This window comes from Rhinoraja longicauda, chromosome 21 (genome assembly GCF_053455715.1).
Source record: "Rhinoraja longicauda isolate Sanriku21f chromosome 21, sRhiLon1.1, whole genome shotgun sequence".
Taxonomy (NCBI): Eukaryota; Metazoa; Chordata; class Chondrichthyes; order Rajiformes; family Arhynchobatidae; genus Rhinoraja; species Rhinoraja longicauda.
Genome location: NC_135973.1, coordinates 8837256 through 8859855, shown reverse-complemented (window position 1 = coordinate 8859855; position 22600 = coordinate 8837256). Strand labels below are relative to the sequence as shown.

Genomic DNA, 22600 nt, shown 5'->3' with positions numbered 1-22600 from the left:
GCATTTGGAAACAGTACCATTGTTGTGCTGATAAATTAAACCAAGAAAAATCTCATTAACATAGTAAGGTCTCCACAAAGCAGGTGATAAAAAGAGTTCCAGAGGAAATCTAATGTTTCTTATAGCAAAGTAAAAGCATTTTACCTCATCAATTTCCTTAATCCACCGGTCAATCCCATCAAAGGACCATCTATTAGTGATGTCATAAACCAAGAGTATACCCTGAGGAAAAAATATTTCATTATTATTTTCACTAATTATGACTTTTCTGAAAAGAGGAAATGCATTACGATAATCAAACTACAAGTTTAACACTGTCCATAAACCAAAGATCTGGTTCGTACTTCCTGCATTTATACTAATTGGGAAACGGTGAGAAACTGAAGGTGTCAAATGTCGGAGCCATACAAAATACATTTTCTGAAGCTAAATGAATAATAAATACTGTCACTTAATTTGTTCATGACAAAGTATTCTACAAAACAAGTTTTAAGAATAGCCACTGTGTAGACAATTTAAATCAAGATGCTCCAATGACATTACATGGGACATACAAGGATGTTGTAAGGACTCCAGGGTGTGAGCTATAGGGAAAGGTTGAGTAGGCTGTGATTCCTTGGAATACAGGGGGATGAGGGGTGATCTTATAGAGAGAGGCGTATAAAATCATGAGGAACAGATCAGGTAGATGCACAGGGTCTCCTGCCCAGAGTTGGGGAAATCAGGGACCAGAGGTGAAGGGGAAAAGATTTAATAGGAATCTGAGAGGTAACCTTTTCATACAAAGGGCAGTGGGTGTATGGAACAGGCTGACAGAGGAGGTAGTTGAGGCAACATTTAAAAAATGTTTAGACAGTTACATGGATAGGACAGGTTTGGAGGGATATGGACCAAACACAGACAGGTGGGACCGGGGTATGTTGGCCGGTGTGGGCAAATTGTGCCAAAGGACCTGTTACCACGCTGTATGACTCTATATACTAATAACAAAGGTACTGGATTAAAATTACAACCCTAAACTTCCAGTATCTTTTGAAGTACTGTAATTTCTGGAGGTGAATCATTAGAGAGCACCAACTGTGCTATTGGAACAATCCTATAATCACAGCTCACTGCCTTAACAACCGTATTCAATTTGAATTGATACTGCACAGTAAAGTATAACCAATAGCAGCAAATCTCAATGGAAATTAAATAACAAAGTGTACCGTGGCACGATGATTTAACAATAGACAATAGGTGCAGGCCATTCAGCCCTTCGAGCCAGCACCGCCATTCAATGCGATCATGGCTGATCACTCTCAATCAGTACCCCGTTCCTGCCTTCTCCCCATACCCCCTCACTCCGCTATCCTTAAGAGCTCTATCCAGCTCTCTCTTGAAAGCATCCAACGAACTGGCCTCCACTGCCTTCTGAGGCAGAGAATTCCACACCTTCACCACTCTCTGACTGAAAAAGTTCTTCCTCATCTCCGTTCTAAATGGTCTACCCCTTATTCTTAAACTGTGGCCCCTTGTTCTGGACTCCCCCAACATTGGGAACATGTTTCCTGCCTCTAATGCGTCCAATCCCCTAATTATCTTATATGTTTCAATAAGATCCCCCCTCATCCTTCTAAATTCCAGTGTATACAAGCCCAATCGCTGCAGCCTTTCAACATACGACAGTCCCGCCATTCCGGGAATTAACCTAGTGAACCTACTACGCTGCACGCCCTCCATAGCAAGAATATCCTTCCTCAAATTTGGAGACCAAAACTGCACACAGTACTCCAGGTGCGGTCTCACCAGGGCCCGGTACAACTGTAGAAGGACCTCTTTGCTCCTATACTCAACTCCTCTTGTTACGAAGGCCAACATTCCATTGGCTTTCTTCACTGCCTGCAGTACCTGCATGCTTCCTTTCATTGACTGATGCACTAGGACACCCAGATCTCGTCCTAGTGAATATAAACTTTAATGAGATGCAGCAAGGAGTACGAAATTAAAATAAAGAATGCTGAAGATATTCTGCAGGTCAGGTAGATGTAGCATTACAGGTTGATGATCAGAACTGACAATGTCTGGAACAAACCAGTAATTATGAATTCAATATCAAGTCTCAACATTTCCATTTCCCTCAGAATATAACTCAGAGAAGGATAGGCATACTTGATGTGGAGAGGAGAGAACAATAAGCCACAATCCCAGGACATCGGGTAAAACATTCAAGACTGAGACAAGGAAAATCCTCTTTATTCAGAGGTAACGTATGGAATTCTCCACCAAAAAACAGGTAGATAGATTTCTAGATTCAAAATGGGATTGAATGGTATGGAAAGTGAACAGGAAAACAGGGCTCAGATAAAGAATTAGCTATGGTTGTTAATGGTCAATGGATGAAGATTTAAGAGATGAATGTCCCACTCCTGCTCCTATTTTCTATGCACGTTGAAGTTCTACATACCTGTGCACCTCTGGAATAGGACCTGAAGATAGTGCAAAACCTCCCTTGGCCTGAAGTGTCCCTAAAAAAATCAACTTGATTAGTAACAGTGCTTTCAAACCAAATTTCTCTAAGAAATGTGCATAGAAATAATAGGAATATTAATATTGTTTCAACAGTTTTTTCAAATAAATGTGAACATAGTTTAAAAAAACAATTCTTATAATTAGTTATTGAGATCCATCTTTCAATGTTTTACTTTAAAATGTCCTGAACTAAGGATTGCCCAACAATCTATAAACAAGTAAAATGGCATTCTTACAATTGCATCAATGATTTAGGCTTAACATACAACAGTCATTACCATTCACCTTACACTTTGAGAATTTACTATTTTACTTTAGCTCAGAACAACTGTCAGGGAATCTATAAAGTTCATATTTTTTTTGCCATTTTCATGCATCCTTAGGTTTTGTGCTCGCGCTTAAAATCTTACAAGATGGTTCTGAAAATTTTAAAGGAATCCCAATTCTAATTAAATGCAAAATTAGTAACTGTGGTCAAATAAGCAATCATAAAAGGACAAAATATTAAACCTAGAGTGATAAAACATATACAGTTACAATAAGCCACAATCCCAGGACATCGGGAATTACATAGTTACAGACATAAATAAAAACATTGGTCACAGCTTGGAGAGCATTCAACAGTCATGGTTTAACATCACCGGCCCACACTCAGCAAAATCCAGCTTGGACCACTACTGTGCTATTATTAGCCCACAAACAGATTGGTGATGGTAGGTGCCAACTACCAAAACATTTGCTGAAGATGTGTTCTTAGTATATAGAATCATACTATTACCATTATTAGCCAGAACAATTTTTTTAATTTCAGATCTCCATCTCCCAAGACATTAGATTTCATCCCTGAAGACAGGATTACATCTGCCCTTACCATTTCATCTAGGAAATCTCTAGGTCATTGTTTCTCATCTTCCTACATTCACCATTCTTCTGCAGTCCTCACCCCCACCCTACACAATCTCCAGCTATGCCTCATATGCTGCACCAAAAAGGTTATTTTCCCCCTTAAACTTTCATACCAACATATTCTGCTATCCTTCCATACATCTATATATCCCTCAGCAGTATAATGGAGACAGAATAGACTGCAGATGCTAGAATCTTAATCTAAAAACAAACCAGTGGAGGAACTAAGTGGGTCAGGCATCATCTGTGGAGGGAAATTGACAGATGTCTGGGTCAGGTCAATTTTGAAGAAAGGTCCCAACCAAAAACTTCATCTATCCATTTCCCTCCACCGATCTTGCCTGATGGGCACTCAGTTCCTCCACATCTTGTTTTTTATCCTTCAACTGACTTGGGTTTGTCCTGACTCTGCATTTTCCTCAAATACCTGAAGGTTTCTCTTCTGAAAAAGCTGAGAATCTGAAATAAAAGCCAGAAAATACTGAAATACTCAGTCAGGCAGGGCGTTTATCTGCAGTGAAACAGAGATTTTATTTGATCACCATAAAGCTTAAGTATTTGATTTCCAAGTTGCGGAGAAAGGGGAGGGGTGAAGGGAACAATTGAACTGTTTGAGATATACTGAAAAGATTGAATATCATGTGGCTATAATGTCAGCTTGTTAACTGCTTCATCCATAAGCCACCCCCTTTATGGTAGCCATTCACTATAATAGCTCACTTCTGAAATACCAAATCAACAGTGCTGGCTAGACACTTGAAATAGTTGAAATGAGCAAGTTGGTATGCTGCCTCTACTGCAATCAAATATGGATGGGTTATTCATGCTTATTTCAGGGACAGTAAATTTAGTCCACTGGTGTGCAATTGCATTTGCTCCACTTGAATGCTAAATCCCTCAAGACATACAGTAGCCAATCTTTTGTTAAATTTATTCTGTCAATTAATGTCTCTTACCCTTCATCCTATAACAAACTTCCCCTTACACCCCTTTTCTTTGCCCAAGTTAGAAATGTAACAGGCTACACGTTTTGAGATAAACCATTCTACAGATAGATGCTGCTTGAGCTGGAGCTTTTCCAGCATCTACTTATTCTGTAACATTTACATTCCACAAAGTAACTGCAAAGATTTGACTTGTTAGTAGATATGGTAATACAATTATTACACACAACCATTGAATGGTGTAAAAACTCAAGCACCTGAATGACTTATGCATGATCCATTAAACCATTGAATTAGTGCATACAGTAGGGAAGGAAAGGGACAAAAAAAAAAAGATCCTGGATTTCTAAGTTAGCTTTACAACCTCAGAACATGCCTCTGGCAAAGTGATTTACAATCACGTGACTTTTGAAATGCAGTCACAACCGAGATGCACAAAATTGAACACAATTCCGTCTCATCAACAGCAATACATGATGTCAATCTGTTTTAGTGATATTGGTTAGAAAGAATACCAGAATTCTGTATCTACGCAAAGTTCTATAGATTTAGGATCCGTTCCTGTGGATTGGAGGGTAGCTAATGTCATCCCATTTTTTAAGAAAGGAGGGAGAGAGAAAACGGGAAATTATAGACCAGTTAGCCTGACATCAGTGGTAGGGAAGATGCTGGAGACAATTATAAAAGAAGAAATTGCGGAACATTTGGATAGCAGTAACAGGATCGTTCCGAGTCAGCATGGATTTACGAAGGGGAAATCATGCTTGACTAATCTTCTGGAATTTTTTGAGGATGTAACTAGGAAAATTGACACGGGAGAGCCAGTGGATGTAGTGTACTTGGACTTTCAGAAAGCCTTTGACAAGGTCCCACATAGGAGATTAGTGGGCAAAATTAGAGCACATGGTATTGGGGGTAGGGTGCTGACATGGGTAGAAAATTGGTTGGCAGACTGGAAACAAAGATTCCTGGCAGACAGGAAACAAAGAGATTAACGGGTCCCTTTCAGAATGGCAGGCAGTGACTAATGGAGTACCGCAATGGAGTAGTGCTATTTTCTTGCTATTGCGGGCGTGCAGCGTAGGGTCACTAGCTTAATTCCTGGAATGGCGGGACTGTCGTATGTTGAAAGACTGGAGCGACTAGGCTTCTATACGCTGGAATTTAGAAGGATGAGAGGGGATCTTATTGAAACATATAAGATTATTAAGGGATTGGACATGTTACAGGCAGGAAACATGTTCCCAATGTTGGGGGAGTCCAGAACCAGGGGCCACAGTTTGAGAATAAGGGATAGGCCATTTAAAACAGAGATGAGGAAAAACTTTTTCAGTCAGATAATTGTGAATCTGTGGAATTCTCTGCCTCAGAGGGCAGTGGAGGCCAATTCTCTGGTTGCTTTCAAGAGAAAACTAGATAGAGCTCTTAAAGATAGCAGAGTCGGGGAGTACGGGGAGAAGGCAGGAGCGGGGTACCGATTGTGAATTATCAGCCATGATCACATTGAATGGCGGTGCTAGCTCGAAGGGCCGAATTGCCTACTCCTGCACCTATTGTCTACTCTTCAGTTAGTGTTATTGGCACTACTCTTTCACTTGATGACAGGCAAGATGTTCATTTAAAACATCTGAGCAGCAGCACCTCCAAGCAACAGAGGTATCACAAAATGCTGGAGTAACTCAGCGGGTCAGGCAGCATCTCTGGAGAGAAGGAATGGTGATGTTTCAGGTCGAGACCCTTCTTCAGACTGATTTGTACCTTTGATTTGTACCAGCATCTGCAGTTATTTTCCTCCTCTAAACAACAGAGTAATCCCTTAGTACTTCCTGTCTGAACTCTCTGTAGTGGGGCTTGATCCCGTAACCAGACTAATGAGAGCGAGAATTTAAATCCCACCATGACAGCTCAAGAATTAGAAGTTTAGTTTACAATTAAGGTGTACAATATACTAGGAGGCACTTCTGTCAAGCTCAACATTGAGTGCCGAGGTGCCCGTGCTCCTGCCCTGAAATGCTTTGACAGCTAATCACCCCAACTACCAAAATGATGGAGAATTTGTGAATGTCGGAAACATTCAAAAACAAACTTCATTTAAAAACAAAATTAGATTAATAAAATTATTTAAAACACTACAAATATTAAGAACAAAAGTGTTATGAGAATATATATTTTTAAAATCTTACCAGAGCTCTAGCTTTACACGCCTGCCATCCAGCAGGATTATAGTGGTCTTATAGTCAATTCCTGGAAAAGATAATAGTGCATTTATACCAACTTTTCAGTTTTAATGTAGCATTGTACATTTTCTCCACATTATTTAAAACAATCACAAAAAACACTTCCCCAAATTCTGATCATTTTTCAAACAATTTTCACTTTGGCAAAAATCTCAAATGCAAAATGTTATTACATGCTTTACAACAATATAACATTTGATAGCTGAATGGATTTGTACCTAAACCAAAGATATTGAAGGAAATTGTATAGAGCCAAAGAAAGTAGTGGAATAATAACGACATATTTTGTTTAATAAACCCTGATCAAAACACAGTGATTAGTGGTACTTTATTACCTTGATGGAATTTAATTAGTACAATGTAGCAGGAACGCGAAGGAGTCCAGCCAATCGGACACGAGTTGTGTGCACTAGACGTGTTTATTCTCTCCAGTACAGCTCCCTACTACCCCCCCAGTCATGGGTGTTGCCCGGCCTTAAATACCAACTCAGGTACCGCCCCCATGGCTGGTGCCTCCCACACCAAGACGCCACCCTCTAGAGCCGATGGTTCATTGTGCCCTTGGGTTGCCACCAGGTGTCACCACAACAATGTAGTCAATTATTTTTCCAAAAACCATCAGTACAAGCAGAATGTCCCACATGACCCCCCTCCCCCCGAACCAGAGGCACCGAACTGGATGGAACGCCGAACGAGGCGGGCCGAACGCGTAGATACAATCCCACGCCCCGGGGGCTTGCTCGGTTCGGAAGAATCTCTGGGAGTCCGGGAGGGCGGACGCCCGTGACGTGGCGGTTGAGCCACATGGACTGGCTTGCTCAGGTCCAAGTGGGCTGGTTTCAAACGAGCCACAGACACAGTTTTGCGCCAGCCTCCCATGTCCAAATAAAATGTAGTTGTCCCGTGCCGCAGCACGCGAAAGGAACCTTCATACGGCCGCTGCTAGGGCGACCTGTGGGAGTCACGGCAAAGAAAAACGTACGGGCAGCTCATCAGTGGCAGTGGCACATGGGAAGGGGCCACTCCATGACGCGATGTTGGGATGGGAGACAAGACGCTGACCCTCTCCCGCAAGCGGATCTGCACCGATGACGGGGGTTCCTGGGACCCATCAGCAGCAGGGACAAACTCCCCGGTGACGGTAAGCGGAGCACCATATACCAACTCCACGGAGGACGATGACAGATCCTCCTTGGGGGCCGTCCGAATCCCCAACAGGACCCATGGTAACTCGTCCATCCACCCCGGGCCCATGAGACGAGCCTTCAGGGTGGCCTTCAGACAGCGGTGGAACCGCTCCACCAACCCATTTGACTGGGGATGGTACGCTGTCGAGTGGTGGAGCCGCGTCCCCAACAGGTGGGCCATGGCGGACACAGTTCAGACTTGAACTGGGCAACCTGGTCGGACGTGATGTGAAGTGGAACGCCAAAGCGGGCAATCCAAGTTGCCACGAGGGCACGAGCGCAAGAATAAGTTGAAGTGTCCGTGAGCGGGATGGCTTCCCGCCACTGCTTAAAACGGTCAACCACCGTAAACAGGTGTGAAACACCCTGGGATGGCGGCAGCGGCCCCACGATGTCCACATGTATGTGATCGAACAGCCGGCGTGGCACTGTGAAGTCCTGAACGGGTGCCCAGGCGTGTCGATGCACCTTTGATGTCTGGCACGGGATGCACGTCCGGGCCCAGTGAGCGACCTGCTTCCGAAGTCCGTGCCACATAAACCTTGCGTCCACCATAGCGACCGTGGCCCGGATGGATGGGTGGGCCAGCCCATGGATCACCTCAAAGACGCGACTGCGCCAGGCCGCCGAAACGAAAGGCCTCGGCTGACCCGTGGACACATCACAGAGGATGAAACCCAAGGGACCCAACGGCACGTCCTCAAGCACCAAGCCTGAGATCGCAGTGCGGTACGCCGGCATCTTATCGTCCACCAGCTGGGCCGCCGCTAAGGCAGAGTAATCTATTCCCGAGGCCGGGTTAAGCACGGCTGCAATTGTCGGACGGGACAAAGTATCCGCCATGAGATTGCATTTCCCGGTGATGTGTCGGACGTCCGTTGTATACTCCGAAATAGCCGCCGGCTGGCGCTGCTGACGGGCGGACCAAGAATCCAAAACCTTCGCGAACTCAAACGTGAGGGGCTTGTGGTCCGTGAAGGCTACGAAGGAACGGCCCTCAAGGAAGTACCGGAAGTGCCGCACTGCGAGGTGTAATGCGAGCAACTTCCGGTGACGGCTAAAGAAGGCGAGAGGCCGCCAACAGTTGTTAACCGACTGTTCCAAAACGCCGCCGATCGCAGAGTCCGAGGCGTCCATGGTAAGGGCTGTGGCAGCGTCGGCTGACGGATGCACGAGAATAGTCGCCCGAGCCATAGCCTCCTTTGCCCCTTCAAACGCCGCTGTGGCGACAGTGTCCCACTGTCTCCCCCGTTGCTTGCCCGACAGCAACTGGAAAAGCGGCCGCAAAAGTTTGGCAGCCGCCGGAACGAACCGATGGTAAAATGTGACCATCCCCAAGAACTCCCAGAGGACACGCAGGCCGCGGGAACTGGCGGATTGCCTCAACCCTGTTCGGCAGAGGCACCGCTCCGTGCCGTGTCACCCGATGCCCTAGGAAGTTGATGGCCCGAAGGCCGAATTGGCACTTGCCAGGGTTAATAACGAGGCCATGGTCACTGAGGCGCCGGAAGAGTAGACACAGGTGGGCGCATTGTTCCTCTCGCGAGCGACTTGCCACCAGGATGTCGTCCAAGTAGACAAACAGGAAGTCGAGCCCGCGCACCACGGTGTCCATCAGGCGCTGAAAGGCCTGTGCAGCATTCTTGAGGCCGAAGGGCATCCGAAGAAACTCGAACAACCCGAATGGGGTGACGATTGCCGTCTTGGGGACATCCTCCGGTCACACGGGGATCTGGTGATATCCCCGGACTAGGTCGATCTTGGAGAAGAATCTAGCCCTGGCGAGATGGGCTGAGAAGTCCTGTATTTGGGGGAATAGGGTAACGGTCAGCGGTCGTGGCATCGTTAACGCGCCGGTAGTCCCCGCACAGCCTCCAGACACCTTCGGCACCATATGCAGCGGGGAGGCCCATGGGCTGTTGGAGCGTCGAACGATGCCCATGGCTTCCATACTCGGAAACTCTGCTTTTGCTATGAGGAGCTTGTCAGGAGCAAGCCTGCGGGCGTGGAGCGGTGGGACCGATGTCAGTATATGGTGCATGACACCGTACCTCAGGCTGGCCGAGCCGAACTTGGCGGTGACTAACGGCGGCCGGCGCTGCCGTTTCCCGGGAACGAACATGGCTGGCGGCATTGGCGGGCTGCTGAACCCCAGCGCTGGTGGTAACAACACCACATCCTTCTCCTTGGATCTCCTGGGTCCTGCTCAGCCATCCTCCTCTCCTGTGCCACTTGTCTGGTCTGTGGCGCTCGTGGGCGTGGCCTTCTTGTGGGCGTGGTCCTGGGTCGCTGGGCCTGCCAGGGCGTTGAATCAATCCGGTCCAGCGATTCCGCGGATTCCGGCGGTTCCAGGTATTCCAACGCACCCACCCGCTGCGAGTTCCAAAATGTAGGTAGCTTCAGCGATACCGCGTTGAGTTCGGCCTCGTCGGCCTTGTGGGCGGCAGCGGCAGAATGCATTTCATTTTCAAATTTCCCCTCCAGGATTACCCTTCCTGGGCGTCGGGGTCACCAATGTAACAGGAATGCGAAGGAGTCCAGCCAAAAACTAATCGGACACGAGTTGCGTGCACTAGACGTGTTTATTCTCTCCAGTACAGCTCCCTGCTACTCCCCCAGTCACGGGCGTTGCCCAGCCTTAAATACCAACTCAGGTACCGCCCCCATGGCTGGCGCCTCCCACAGCACGACGCCACCCTCTAGAGCCGATGGTTCGCTGTGCACTTGGGTTACCACCAGGTGTCACCACAACAATGTAGTTAATTATTTTTCCAAAAACCATCAGTCCAAGCAGAATGTGCCTGTGCTAAGTGCAACATTTTTGTTTGATTTGTTTTAAATACAATTCATCTACTAGATTACCGAAAATAAGAAAACAAAATATTATTGCATCAGTCTAGCAATTAGTTTAACTCACATTTGCTTATGTCAGTACTGGAACTGGAATAATTATATTATATTAATCTCCTTTACTCTGATTCAAGTACTTAACTCCAGAGCTCTTTCGGTAAAAGGACTTACATCCTCAATGCACCTGTCATTTTCAATTTGTTTCCATTCATGTAGCTAATGCACAGCAAAAGATGCATAATTGTTAAGAGTGGGTATAGGACCCATTTTAATCCTTAATATTTATTTTTAAATACTTCAGTTTTATATTGGAACTGCTTAATTTACTCCATTGAAATTACCTTGCACTTCTCCCCACAACTACTGCTTAGAACGTTTCATTTAACAGCTTTCTTTTCCTAACTTCAATAATTTCACATGCAAAAGGTATATTAGAAAAAAATTGGACTCCACAAATCAATGCGGCTGTTTTTGAAAGATCCATCTGTTAAGAACCTAGACAATTTGTCATGCTTTATTTAAAATATGAAGCCATAAAGCAATACAAGAATATAGCTATGTTAGTGATAAGCAGATGGCAAGTGTCCTGATGGAACAATTCATCTGCTATGCTCTGTGGTTAAGATAGCTTCCATTTTGCAAGAGAAAAGAAAGGATTTAGATGTAACAGCTGAACAGATGTTAATTTAGGCATGCAATTATATCCAGACTACACTCCATGAAAGTGATACGGACGTTCTGTCACATATTATCAGGACATCATGTTGTGTCCAGCTGCATTCATTATACTCTGCAATGCAAAAGGGATTTCATAGGAAGGTTGGGAAGATTATTGCAGATTTTAGATTACTGTAAAAAAGAAACCTCCAAATAAAGGCATATCTATTCCATCAGATTTTAAAATCGCAGAAGTGTTTTAAATTTAACAGAATTGAAAGCTAATATGCCTTCTGCACAGCACCAAAAAGTTAAAAACAAGAGGAATTTAAAAAATAAAAGCTCCACATAAAAAAATATCAGTCCCTTCTTGGTATTTAATTTCTTGACTCTCATGATGCATTAAGGAGATTCTCACCAATTCTTGGTGTTGGAAAAAGGACATGGCAGAATTTTCAAGTGTGACATTTAAAAACAAAAGTAAATAAGCAAATTGAAAGGGATGAAAGAGATTCCCCTCTCGTCATTCTACACTATATAATGAATGCATAATGTGAGTCACCCACTAAATGTTCACCTGAAGAGTACCAAGAAAGATTGGGAAATCTACTTGCAAGACATGAACTCACTCAACATCAAATATCTTATTAAAAGTGTTTTCTAATGGTTTGTCAAACCAGATTAATTACCCCCATAGCAAACTGTGCATAATATAAATCCCTCACATAATATATTACAAAACACAACATTTTTAAATATGTCCAATTTAATATTTTGTTTCTGTTTAATGGTACTTTAAAAAAAAGGCTTTTGATACCTGGTTTGCTAATTTAGAATTCTCTTTTGTGCTCAGTTTAGCCAGCTTGATGAAATCACTGCTGTTGGATGCCAGAGATTCTCAAGAATTATCAATAGACTTCAGAAAGGTTCATGCCACTGAAATTGCTATATCGTTGTGAGGTACTCATTTGAGACTGCAATGAATACTGATGCTATGCCACAGACCAGAGACTCTGGGTCAATGATTAGTACTCTTTGTTAAATGGCACAATGCAGATTAATTGCTATGCTTCATCCCACCAGCAGTCCAGATTTGTGAAGAACCATGTTTTGTTTTATTGTGATCTCAAAACAAAAACTAAACGAGGCCTACCTCTGATTGACAAGCATTTTAACAAACTGATTAAAAGATGAGCATGCTTGAATATTTAACAAAAAACAAATTCTAGGAATATATTTGAATTTGAAATAAAATATTAATATGACAATAGCTTCAATTTAGTTTGTACACAAATCATCTATCTCCCCATTACCAAAAAACATTAAATTAAATTGACGTTTATGAGGGTCATGGATAGCTAGCATCTTTTTCCAAATGACAAGCGATAAGGTGAAATAGGAGAAATTGAAAGGAGATCCAAGAGACATTTTATTTCCCCCGCACAGAGGGTGGTAGTTATCTGGAACAAGCTGCCAGTGCAAGCAGTAGAGGCAAATACAATCACAATGTTTGGGAGGCATGTAAACAGGTACTTGGACAAGATGAGATTAATGAGATTAATGTGGAAAACATCACAGTTGGCATTGTTGAGGTGAACTGTAAGGGCCCATTTTTGTGCTGTATGATTCTATGAAATACAACATGACTAAAGACAAATAATGAATCCTTTTATCAGTGGATTATATTGGAAATTGTACAGGATGTCTGCAATATTCACCTGGAAAGTTATGTTACTGCAGTATTTCTCAAAAGAAAAAGCCACAGATGGAATAGCACTGCAATAATCAAACTTGTCCCTGCACTTCAGGATTCTCAATTTGTGAGGCTTATGAAACAAGGGCGTAATTTTATTTTAAAAATACTGCTTTGGCCTAAAGTTAGGCTTGACATGGTTAAATTAGGGATGCTTCAAAGATGCATTTATAAACCAATTAAGTTAACTACGTCTCTGACAGAGCACAGTTCTTTGAAAAATGTCTGAAACCTCGTTTAATGGCAAACGTTCATAAAAGGAGCAGAGGATTCCAGAAAACAAGATCCAAATAATTGTAGATATACACAAAATGCTGGAGTAACTCAGCAAGCCAGGCAGCATCCCTGGAGAACATGGATATGCATTATTTCGGGCCGGAACCCCTCTTCAGACCTGAAACGTCACCTATCCATATTCTCCAGAGATGCTACCTGACTCGCTGAGTTACTCCAGCAATTTGCGTCTATCTTTGGTTGAAACCAGGATCTGCAGTTCCTTGTTATTACAAATTGCCTTAAATTGCTTTAATTGCAGAAAAATGTGCATTTATCCACTGTTAGTCAAACTCACCATCATCTACCTCTCCAGCGCAAGAAAATGGACTGCAAAACTGAATTAAAGTTACGCCTGTCATTAGCAGTACAAAGAGGTATCAGGGCGTCACATTGGTGTTTACAATGACCGGTCCCTTTGAAACTAGTTAGCCATTAAGTAATAATAAATCCACATATTCTATTTGGAAAACACACTGACGACTAAATTGATTAAAAGATGTCTTAAATTGAACCCGTGATAGAATATATGGACCCACTAATTTACAGATAACATCTAATTGCCACACTGACCCCGCAATAATACTTATTTTTCAAGACACAGGATCGGTCCATTGTGAAATGCCTTGAGCCAGAACAATGAAATTCTTACAGCAGATCTGGATGGTGCAATTTAAACATAGCTTTCACAAGTAGATACCAAGTTAGGCTCTTAAATTTCACTAATTAAAACACATTTTTTAATACACATTTTCCAAATACATATTTTTTAAATAGATAATTTCATGCTAACTTGCTAACATTAGATGTCCAAAATGCCACATTAAAGGTTGGTTGATCATGCAATCATTTAACTGGCTAAGGAGATAGTTAAATTGCCCCCACCCTGGTATTTCCCAGATGCTGCTGACCATGTGGCAATCAATTTCACTTCAGCTATCTGTGAACTGGAATTAATTGCAGCCGAATGGCAAGGGAAAAAAGTTAAGCTTCTGTATCTCCTGGGAAATGTTTTGCTACAGCGAATTTTGGGTCAGTGTTTTTTTATATATGAATCCAGTGAGATTGTTTTTAAAAAAATTTAAATATTTGTTCTAATCGCTAATACCCACCAAATAATTACCTATCAATTGAGCAAAAGACTAAAAATGGTTAAGGCAATAATGGCAGTATAATGCTTGGCTTCAATGATCACTCCACAAAAAAATGAAAGTTTGTATGGGCAAAATAACTCATAACTGAGAATAGAAAGTAAAGGAATGTGGCAAGAAGAGAGTTTGACAACAGTCAGGAACATTGTCGGAAATAAAAAATGGTTTGAGACCATGGTGGGGGGGGGGGGGGGGGTGTATGTATCCAAAGGTGGGGAATGGAACCACAGAATATTTGTCACCAGAAAGGCTCAAATGGCCTGACAAAATATGACCAAAAAAACACAACAGAAGTGCACCAAAATGTCAGCAACACCACTGGTATTGTTGTACTGCAAGTAATGATATAGAAATGGAGGAGCAAGAGTTGAGGGGGTCTATCAACAAAAGACAGAGGGACAGAGAAAGCTTTACTTGTAATTCCAGGGTTAACTTGTGCCAGAAGTTAAATACAAGAAATTTACAAAAGATGTATTCATCTGCATTTTTATTAAAGTGCAGCAATCAATGTGTTTTCAAAAAATATGATATGCATCAATCAGATAAGTGAATTTGTTATTTTTATTGAAAAAAGGCAGCAGGCAAAGTCCACCTATATGTACAAGCTATAAACCACAGCAAGCAGATTTAAGGCTTCTGGAAACTCAGATGAAACATAGAAACATAGAAAATAGGTGCAGGAGTAGGCCATTCGGCCCTTCGAGCCTGCACCACCATTCAATATGATCATGGCTGATTATCCAACTCAGTATCCCGTACCTGCCTTCTCTCCATACCCCCTGATCCCTTTAGACACAAGGGCCACATCTAACTCCCTCTTAAATATAGCCAATGAACTGGCCTCAACTACCTTCTGTGGTAGAGAATTCCACAAATTCACCATTCTGTGTGTGAAAAAAAACTTTCTCATCTCGGTCCTAAAAGACTTCCCCCTTATCCTTAAACTGTGACCCCTTGTTCTGGACTTCCCCAACATCGGGAACAATCTTCCTGCATCTAGCCTGTCCAACCCCTTAAGAATTTTGTAAGTTTCTATAAGATCCCCCCATAATCTTCTAAATTGCAGCGAGTACAAGCCGAGTCTATCCAGTCTTTCTTCATATGAAAGTCCTGCCATCCCAGGAATCAATCTGGTTTGCTAACCTTTGCCCTATCTGCCAGAATACTGGTCTCATGAAAGAGTTTAGTGAAATCAATCTTTGGAAATCAGAAAAACACTTTTTTTTAAAAAGAGGGGTTACAAAGCAGGGACCTCAAGAATGGTAATCTCTGGATTACAACTAGTGCCACGAGCAAGTGAAGGCATTAATAGAAGTATAGGCCGGGTGAACATGCAAACAGGTGCAGGGGGCAGGGGATCAGGTTGGATAATTGGATTCTCTTCTGGGGAAAGGTCACCTGTACAAGAGGAATTGGGTTGCACCTGAACTAGAGGGGATCAATGTCCTGGGAGAGAGATTTGCTTTTACTATTTTGGAGGATTTAAATTCGATCAGGATGGAGGTTTGCAGAGCAGAAAAGAGACAAGAAGTTTTGATCAAATAATGTAGTTAAACAACAAGATCAGCAGATGTTTCAGCAAGTGCATAGCAAAGAGAGAAGGGTGTTTTTTTACACCATATTTATTTCAATGTTAGAGGCTTAACAGGAAGGAAAGATGAATTCACGGCATGCATTGGTTTGGGGGACTGGGATATTATAACCATAACAGAAACATGGCTGAGAGAAGGGCAAGACTGGCAGCTGAGTGTTTCATGGTTATAGATACAACAAGCTTGATAGAGATGCAGTGGGCAGGTTTCATAGACCTGCATGGGAAGGTAGATGCTCCCGCCCCCACGAGCTTTGGGCAGACGAGGCTCGTCAGCCTGGGAAGGCAGTCCATCCAGTAAAGGGAAAACTCTGATCTAAAACCTCCACTGCCATGTGACCATATCCAGTCATGGAAAAGGCTCCAGGAGTAAACCTCAAGAAAATCTGGAGTCAGAGTCCCGAAGGCAGTTCATCGTTGTCCACAACCTCGTTCTGGCAGCTCCTGCGACAGCGCTGGTGCCAAACTGTAACAGCTCTGCTGTTCCTTTGGATCAATCAGTGACGTGGAGAGGGGGGACGTGTTGCATGGGCAACAACCTGTCCTTCATATGACATCACCCAGGCTTGCATCCGACCACACTTCACTGCAAACCTACACCTACAACCTGGAGAGGTCACTCCAGTTTCGCCTGCGGCGTTGACACAACACGGGGAACGACAGTTACCGGTTATAAGTCATTGCTAGATTGGCGTAAAGCGAGGCGCCAGGGGTTGCTCCCGACTGTGGGAGGGATTTTCGGATCTCACTGGACAGCTACCACCCGCCTCAAGCTCGGCAGCCCCCAGCCATTAAGGTGCTGTCCCGCCACGGTCTGCTATCCTCACTGGGTGCATGGGGATTAGGAACTATCTGAACAGCAGATCGCAACCATCGCACCTGCAAACAAAAGAACACATCAAAAGAGACCAGCTCTAAAACTGGGAACTTGGAATGTCCGGACAATGATGACCGGCCTCTCTGGAAACCCAAAGGACATCAGCAATTCCAGGAAAACAGTTGACATAAACAACGAGCTCAAGAGACTCAACGTAGACATAGCCACCCTTCAGAAAACAAGGCTGACAGACTCGGGCACATTGAAGAAGGACTACATGTTCTACTGGCAGGGGAAGGACTCTGGCGAGCCCAGAGAGCATGGAGTAGGCTTCGCTGTAAGGAACAGCCTGCTGAACACGGTGGAACCAGGCAGAAATGGCTCAGAGCAACTCCTGACTCTCCGCCTCAACACCACCGCAGGCCTGGTCACCCTTGTCAGCGTGTATGCCCCGACACTGTCCTCCACATCAAACACAAAGGATGAGTTCTACGAGAACCTCGCATCCATCATCAGCAGAATCCCCAGCAAGGGAGAACTTGTTCTCTTGGGCGACTTCAATGCCAAAGTGGGCGCAGACCACGAATCGTGGTCTTCCTGCCTTGGGCAGTTTGGTATGGGCAAAATGAATGAGAACGGACAGCGACTGCTTGAGCTGTGCACTTACCATGACCTGTGCATTGCCAACTCGTACTTCCAGACAAAGCCCCAACACAAGGTATCCTGGAGGCATCCACATTCAAAGCATTGGCATCAACTGGATCTGATCCTAGTCAGACGTGCCACCCTCAAGAACGTTCTCCACACACGCTCCTACCACAGTGTGGACTGCGACACAGACCACTCCTTGGTATGTTGCAAGATCAGGCTGCAACCAAAGAGGTTCTACCATACCAAGAAGCAGGGGAAACCCTGCATCGATGTCAGCAAGATGCCCCATCCAGACCTCATGCAACAGTTTGCAGAGGCTTTTGAGAGAGAACTTGGCACCTTGTGTCTAGGAGACTCTGCAACAGAGAAGTGGGAAACTCTGCGGGACACCATGCACCACACAGCCTTGGCTAGCTTTGGGAAGATCTCAAAGACACACGACTGGTTTGAGGCCAAGTCGACCGAGATGACTCCCGTCATCGAAGCCAAGCGCGCCGCCCTAGCCGAGTACAAGCGGTCAGCCAACGAGAAGAACCTGCAGATCCTCAGGGCTGCCATGAGTAAGGCTCAGCAGACTGCCAGGTGTTGCACCAATGAGTACTGGACACAGCTTAGTGAGGACATCCAGACGGCCGCCATAACGGGGAACATCAGGGGAATGTACGATGGCATTAAGAAGGCACAAGGACAAGCACAAGTCCAGAGCAAGACAGCCCCCCTCAAATCCTCTACTGGGGAAGTAATCAGACAAATGCCAGCAGATGGAGAGATGGGTGGAACACTACTCCGACCTCTACTCGAGAGAGCACTGTGTCCCCCTCAGCCCATGATGCCATCGAGTGCCTGCCGACCATGGATGAGTTAGATGGAGAGCCGACGGTAGAAGAGCTCAGCAAGGCCATTGACAGCCTGGCCTCAGGCAAAGCCCCAGGCAGCGACGGGATTCCCCCTGACCTGATCAAGCACTGCAAGACTACCTTACTGCTTCCTTTGCATGAAGTCCTCTGCCAGTGCTGGCAAGAAGGAGCTGTACTGCAGGACACGAGGGATGCCACGATCATTACCCTCCACAAGAACAAGGGCAAGAGAAGCGACTGCAACAACAACAGAGGTATCTCCCTCCTCAACATCGTCGGCAAGGTCTTTGCTCGGGTCATCTTGATCCGCCTGCAGAAGCTGGCAGAACGTGTCTACCCAGAGTCACAGTGCGGTTTCCGAGCTGGAAGGTCAACAGTAGACATGGTCTTCTCCCTTCGCCAGCTCCAGAAGTGCAGAGAATAGCGGATGCCCCTGTATATTGCTTTCATTTACCTCACCAAGGCGTTTGACTTCGTCAGCAGAGATGGCCTATTCAAGGCTCTCCCAAAGATCGGCTGCCCACCAAAACTGCAGAGCATGATAGAATCCTTCCACGTCACCACGAAGCGGACAGTGCAGTTCAATGGCAATTTCTCGGAGCCCTTCAACATTCGCAGTGGCGTCAAATAAGGCTGCATCCTCGCTCCCACACTCTTAGGGATTTTCTTCGCTCTGCTTCTGAAACATGCCTTCGGCACTGTAACAGAGGGGATCTACCTGCGTACTAGATCAGATGGCAAGCTCTTTAACCTCACCCGCCTCCGAGCCAAGACAAAAGTACGTGAAGCTCTCATCAGAGACATGTTGTTCGCCGATGACGCAGCAGTTATGTCCCACACCCAGCAGGAACTAGTCATTGATGGACCGCTTCTATCGGGCTTGCAAGGACTTTGGGCTGACCATCAGCCTGAAGAAGATGAACGTCCTGGGACACGATACAGAGACACCGCCTGTCATCACCATCGACGACTACGAACTCGATGTCGTCCATCAGTTCACGTACCTCAGCTCCACCATCACCGACAACCTCTCCTTGGACACAGAGATTGACAAGAGGATCGGGAAGGCAGCTACAACTCTCGCTCGCCTCACAACTCGAGTGTAGACCAATCCAAAGCCGACAGTGAAGACAAAGATAGCAGTCTACAACGCCTGTGTCAACAGCACACTGCTGTACGGCAGTGAGACATGGACTACATATGCCAAACTGGAGAGAAGATTCAACACCTTCCACCTTAGAAGCATCCACCGTGTCCTGGGTATATCCTGGCAAGACAGAGTCCAACGCCAGGATTCTGTCTCGCGCTGGCCTTCCGAGTATGTACACTCTACTCAGGCTGCGGTGGCTGGGCCATGTCCACCGCATGGAGGATGGCTTTATTCCAAAAGACATCCTCTATGGCCCGATTGTGCAGTATGACTGATTCTAAACCAAAGCAACAGCATTAAGATTAAGCTGTAATAATGCAATGAATGGTTACAGCTCAGGAGGATATATAAGAAAATAACTGCAGATGCTGGTACAAATCGAAGGTATTTATTCACAAAATGCTGGAGTAACTCAGCAGGTCAGGCAGCATCTCAGGAGAGAAGGAATGGGTGACGTTTTGGGTCGAGACCCTTCTTCAGACTGATCAGGAGGAGTTCATTTGACCAGTCCACTTTGTAGAAGCTCTATATTTTGTGGCCCAAAAAGAGGCAAATGAATGCAGGGGTAGAAAAGCAAACAATCAATGCTGGAAATGCAAGATATAAATCTCCATGCATTTCAAAATACTGTTTGAAGTCTCAATAAACAAAGCTGAAAATACTCAGTCAGGCAGGTGGAAAGAGAAATTAGAATTAATGTTTCAAATTAATGATCTTTCATCAGAACCAGTCAGTTGTAAAGTCCTGGGGGCAGTAATGAAATAACTTATAGTTGGAGCAGTGCAGGACACTAAAAGAAAGGTCAGAGCGGAAGTGGGATGGGGAATTAAGGTGACAAGCAATTGACAGTTCAAGGTTATTCTTGTAAACTGAACAAACTGTTCTGTAATGTAGTCATACAACTTGCATGTGTTTTCCCACATAGAAATCACCATGTTGTGAGATCAAGTATGTACATTAAATTGAAATGAACTTTTCCCCACCTCTCCCTTCACACAAAATACCTCACCATATAAAAACTTCCTAAGATAGACACAAAATGCTGGAGTAACTCAGCCGTACAGGCGGCATCTCTGGAGAGAAGGATGGGTGATGTTTCGGGTTGAGACCCTTCTTCAAACTGAGAGTCAGGGGAGAGGGAATCTAGAGATGTGGAAGGATACGGTGTGAAAGCGACAGATCAAAGCAGGCGATGAAATGTAGAATGGCACATTGTTAGCTGTGGGGAAGGTGTCAAGGTGGCATACAATCAGTAAACTTAATCAGAAGGATGATGAAACTAGTCGGAGAACTAGGGTGGGGGAGAGACGGAGAGAGGTAAAGCAAGCGTTCTTGAAGTTAAATAAATCAATATTCATACTGATGGGTTGTAAGCTGCCCAAGCGAAATATGTTCCTCCAATTTGCATTGGGTCTCACCCTGATAATGGAGGAGGTCCGGGATAAAAAGGTTAGTACGGGAAAAGGGAGGGGGAGGGGGAGGGGGGGAACAAGATCGGGTAGGCCTAGGCGGACTGAGCAGAGGTGTTCAGCAAAACAATCGCTGTGAAAACGTCCTAAATTTGCTTGCGTGATATTTGCCAGCTGCTATCATGTGAATCCATTTGTTTACACAAGCAAGGTCAATAAAGGCAGTTCATGTGGAGACAAAAAAGCGTACTGGTATCTTCCTCTGCAAACAATAGACAATCTCTTAAAATAATGGCTTCATATCCTTGGAAGGCCTATAGAATAGTGAAACCTGGATTTGCCCAACACTCTTCATAGTACTTTTCTTTGAATATATTATTCTTAGTTTAGTTTAGTTTACAGATACAAGGCAGAAACATGCCCTTCGGCCCACCGAGTCCGCACCGACCAGCGATCCCCACACATTAACACTATGCTATACACATTAGAGACAATTTACACTTATACCAAGCCAATTAACCTCCAAACTTGTATGTCTTTGGAGTGTGGGAGGAAACCCAAGTTCTCAGGGAAAACCCACACAGTTCACGGGAGAATGTACAAACTCCGTACAGACTGCACCCATAGTCGGGATCGAACCCGTATCTAAGGCGCTGCTAGGAACGTATGCCTCAAATTATGCAACTCTACTGCTGCGCCACCGTATGATACAGTACTGAAGACATATTCAATCCCTAGGAAGACACACAAAACTGCAGATGCTGAATTCTTGAGCAAAACACAAAGTGCTGAAGAAGTTCAGCAGGTCATAAGGCATCTGTGGAGGGAATGGGCAGACGACATTTTAGGTCGTGACCCTGCGGTCGACTAAAGTATCAAGAGAAAGTTGAGAAAAAAAATAGTTTTTAGTATGCATATATGTTATAAAGGGGATGAGTATATTTTTTAAACTGGTTCCAAGTGTTATTAAATGTTTGTGGATGCCATAACATTGACTGCTTTGTCAGTTAGGGAGCCTGGGTTGAGGTGGGAGTGATCACTAACTGTCAAAGTATATCAGCAAATGCAGCAAGCTCTATCTATACACTGAGATAACTCCTCTGCAGTCTGCCACAAAGTATAGGCCTGGGGCTATGCCGCAAGATGCAATGTCGTCCAGGGACAAATTGTCATTGATTTGGCAACGACAGAATGCTCCATTACAGAGAAAGCTCAAATCCTATCGACAGCAAATGAGAGAGACCATAACCTTCAAATGTTAATCATGCAAAGTAACTGGTCAGGTTGAAGCAGCTTGTGACAGGATGTCCTGTTTCCTGGAAGCCAAGAGCTGTGTCTGAACAAATTCAAAACAATTAATTACCGTGGGGATATTTTAATTCTGCTCTTGTGCATTCACAGAAACATCTGGAATCCGGCAGAAGGTAACAATCCCTTTCTAAAACAAGTTTGGCTCATAACACTCTGCAAGGTACTAGTAAATTGCAGGCACTTCTTTTTTAAATTATGGTGACCCTCTATCAATCTATAATTACAGCCCCGGCTTGCAAAAATTACTTTAAAACCGAACTTGCTTTCAATCCGTTTTCGGATTTATTTTTCCTGCGATTTATTTAACATGGCCTAATGTCCACATCTAATGTGTCTACAGATAAT

General features: G+C 44.4%; 1 protein-coding gene across 1 annotated transcript in view; it reads right to left on the bottom strand.

The window, feature by feature from the left end:
- The window catches only part of rab40c (RAB40c, member RAS oncogene family), a 52482-nt gene that overhangs the window by 14112 nt on the left and 15770 nt on the right, over positions 1 to 22600 (bottom strand). Inside the window, exons 2-4 of the mRNA XM_078417703.1 lie at positions 6545 to 6605; positions 2447 to 2507; positions 145 to 222 (exon numbers count right to left, since the gene is read on the bottom strand). Coding sequence (XP_078273829.1) covers positions 145 to 222; positions 2447 to 2507; positions 6545 to 6605 — 200 coding nt within the window. The remainder of the gene's footprint in view (positions 1 to 144; positions 223 to 2446; positions 2508 to 6544; positions 6606 to 22600) is intronic.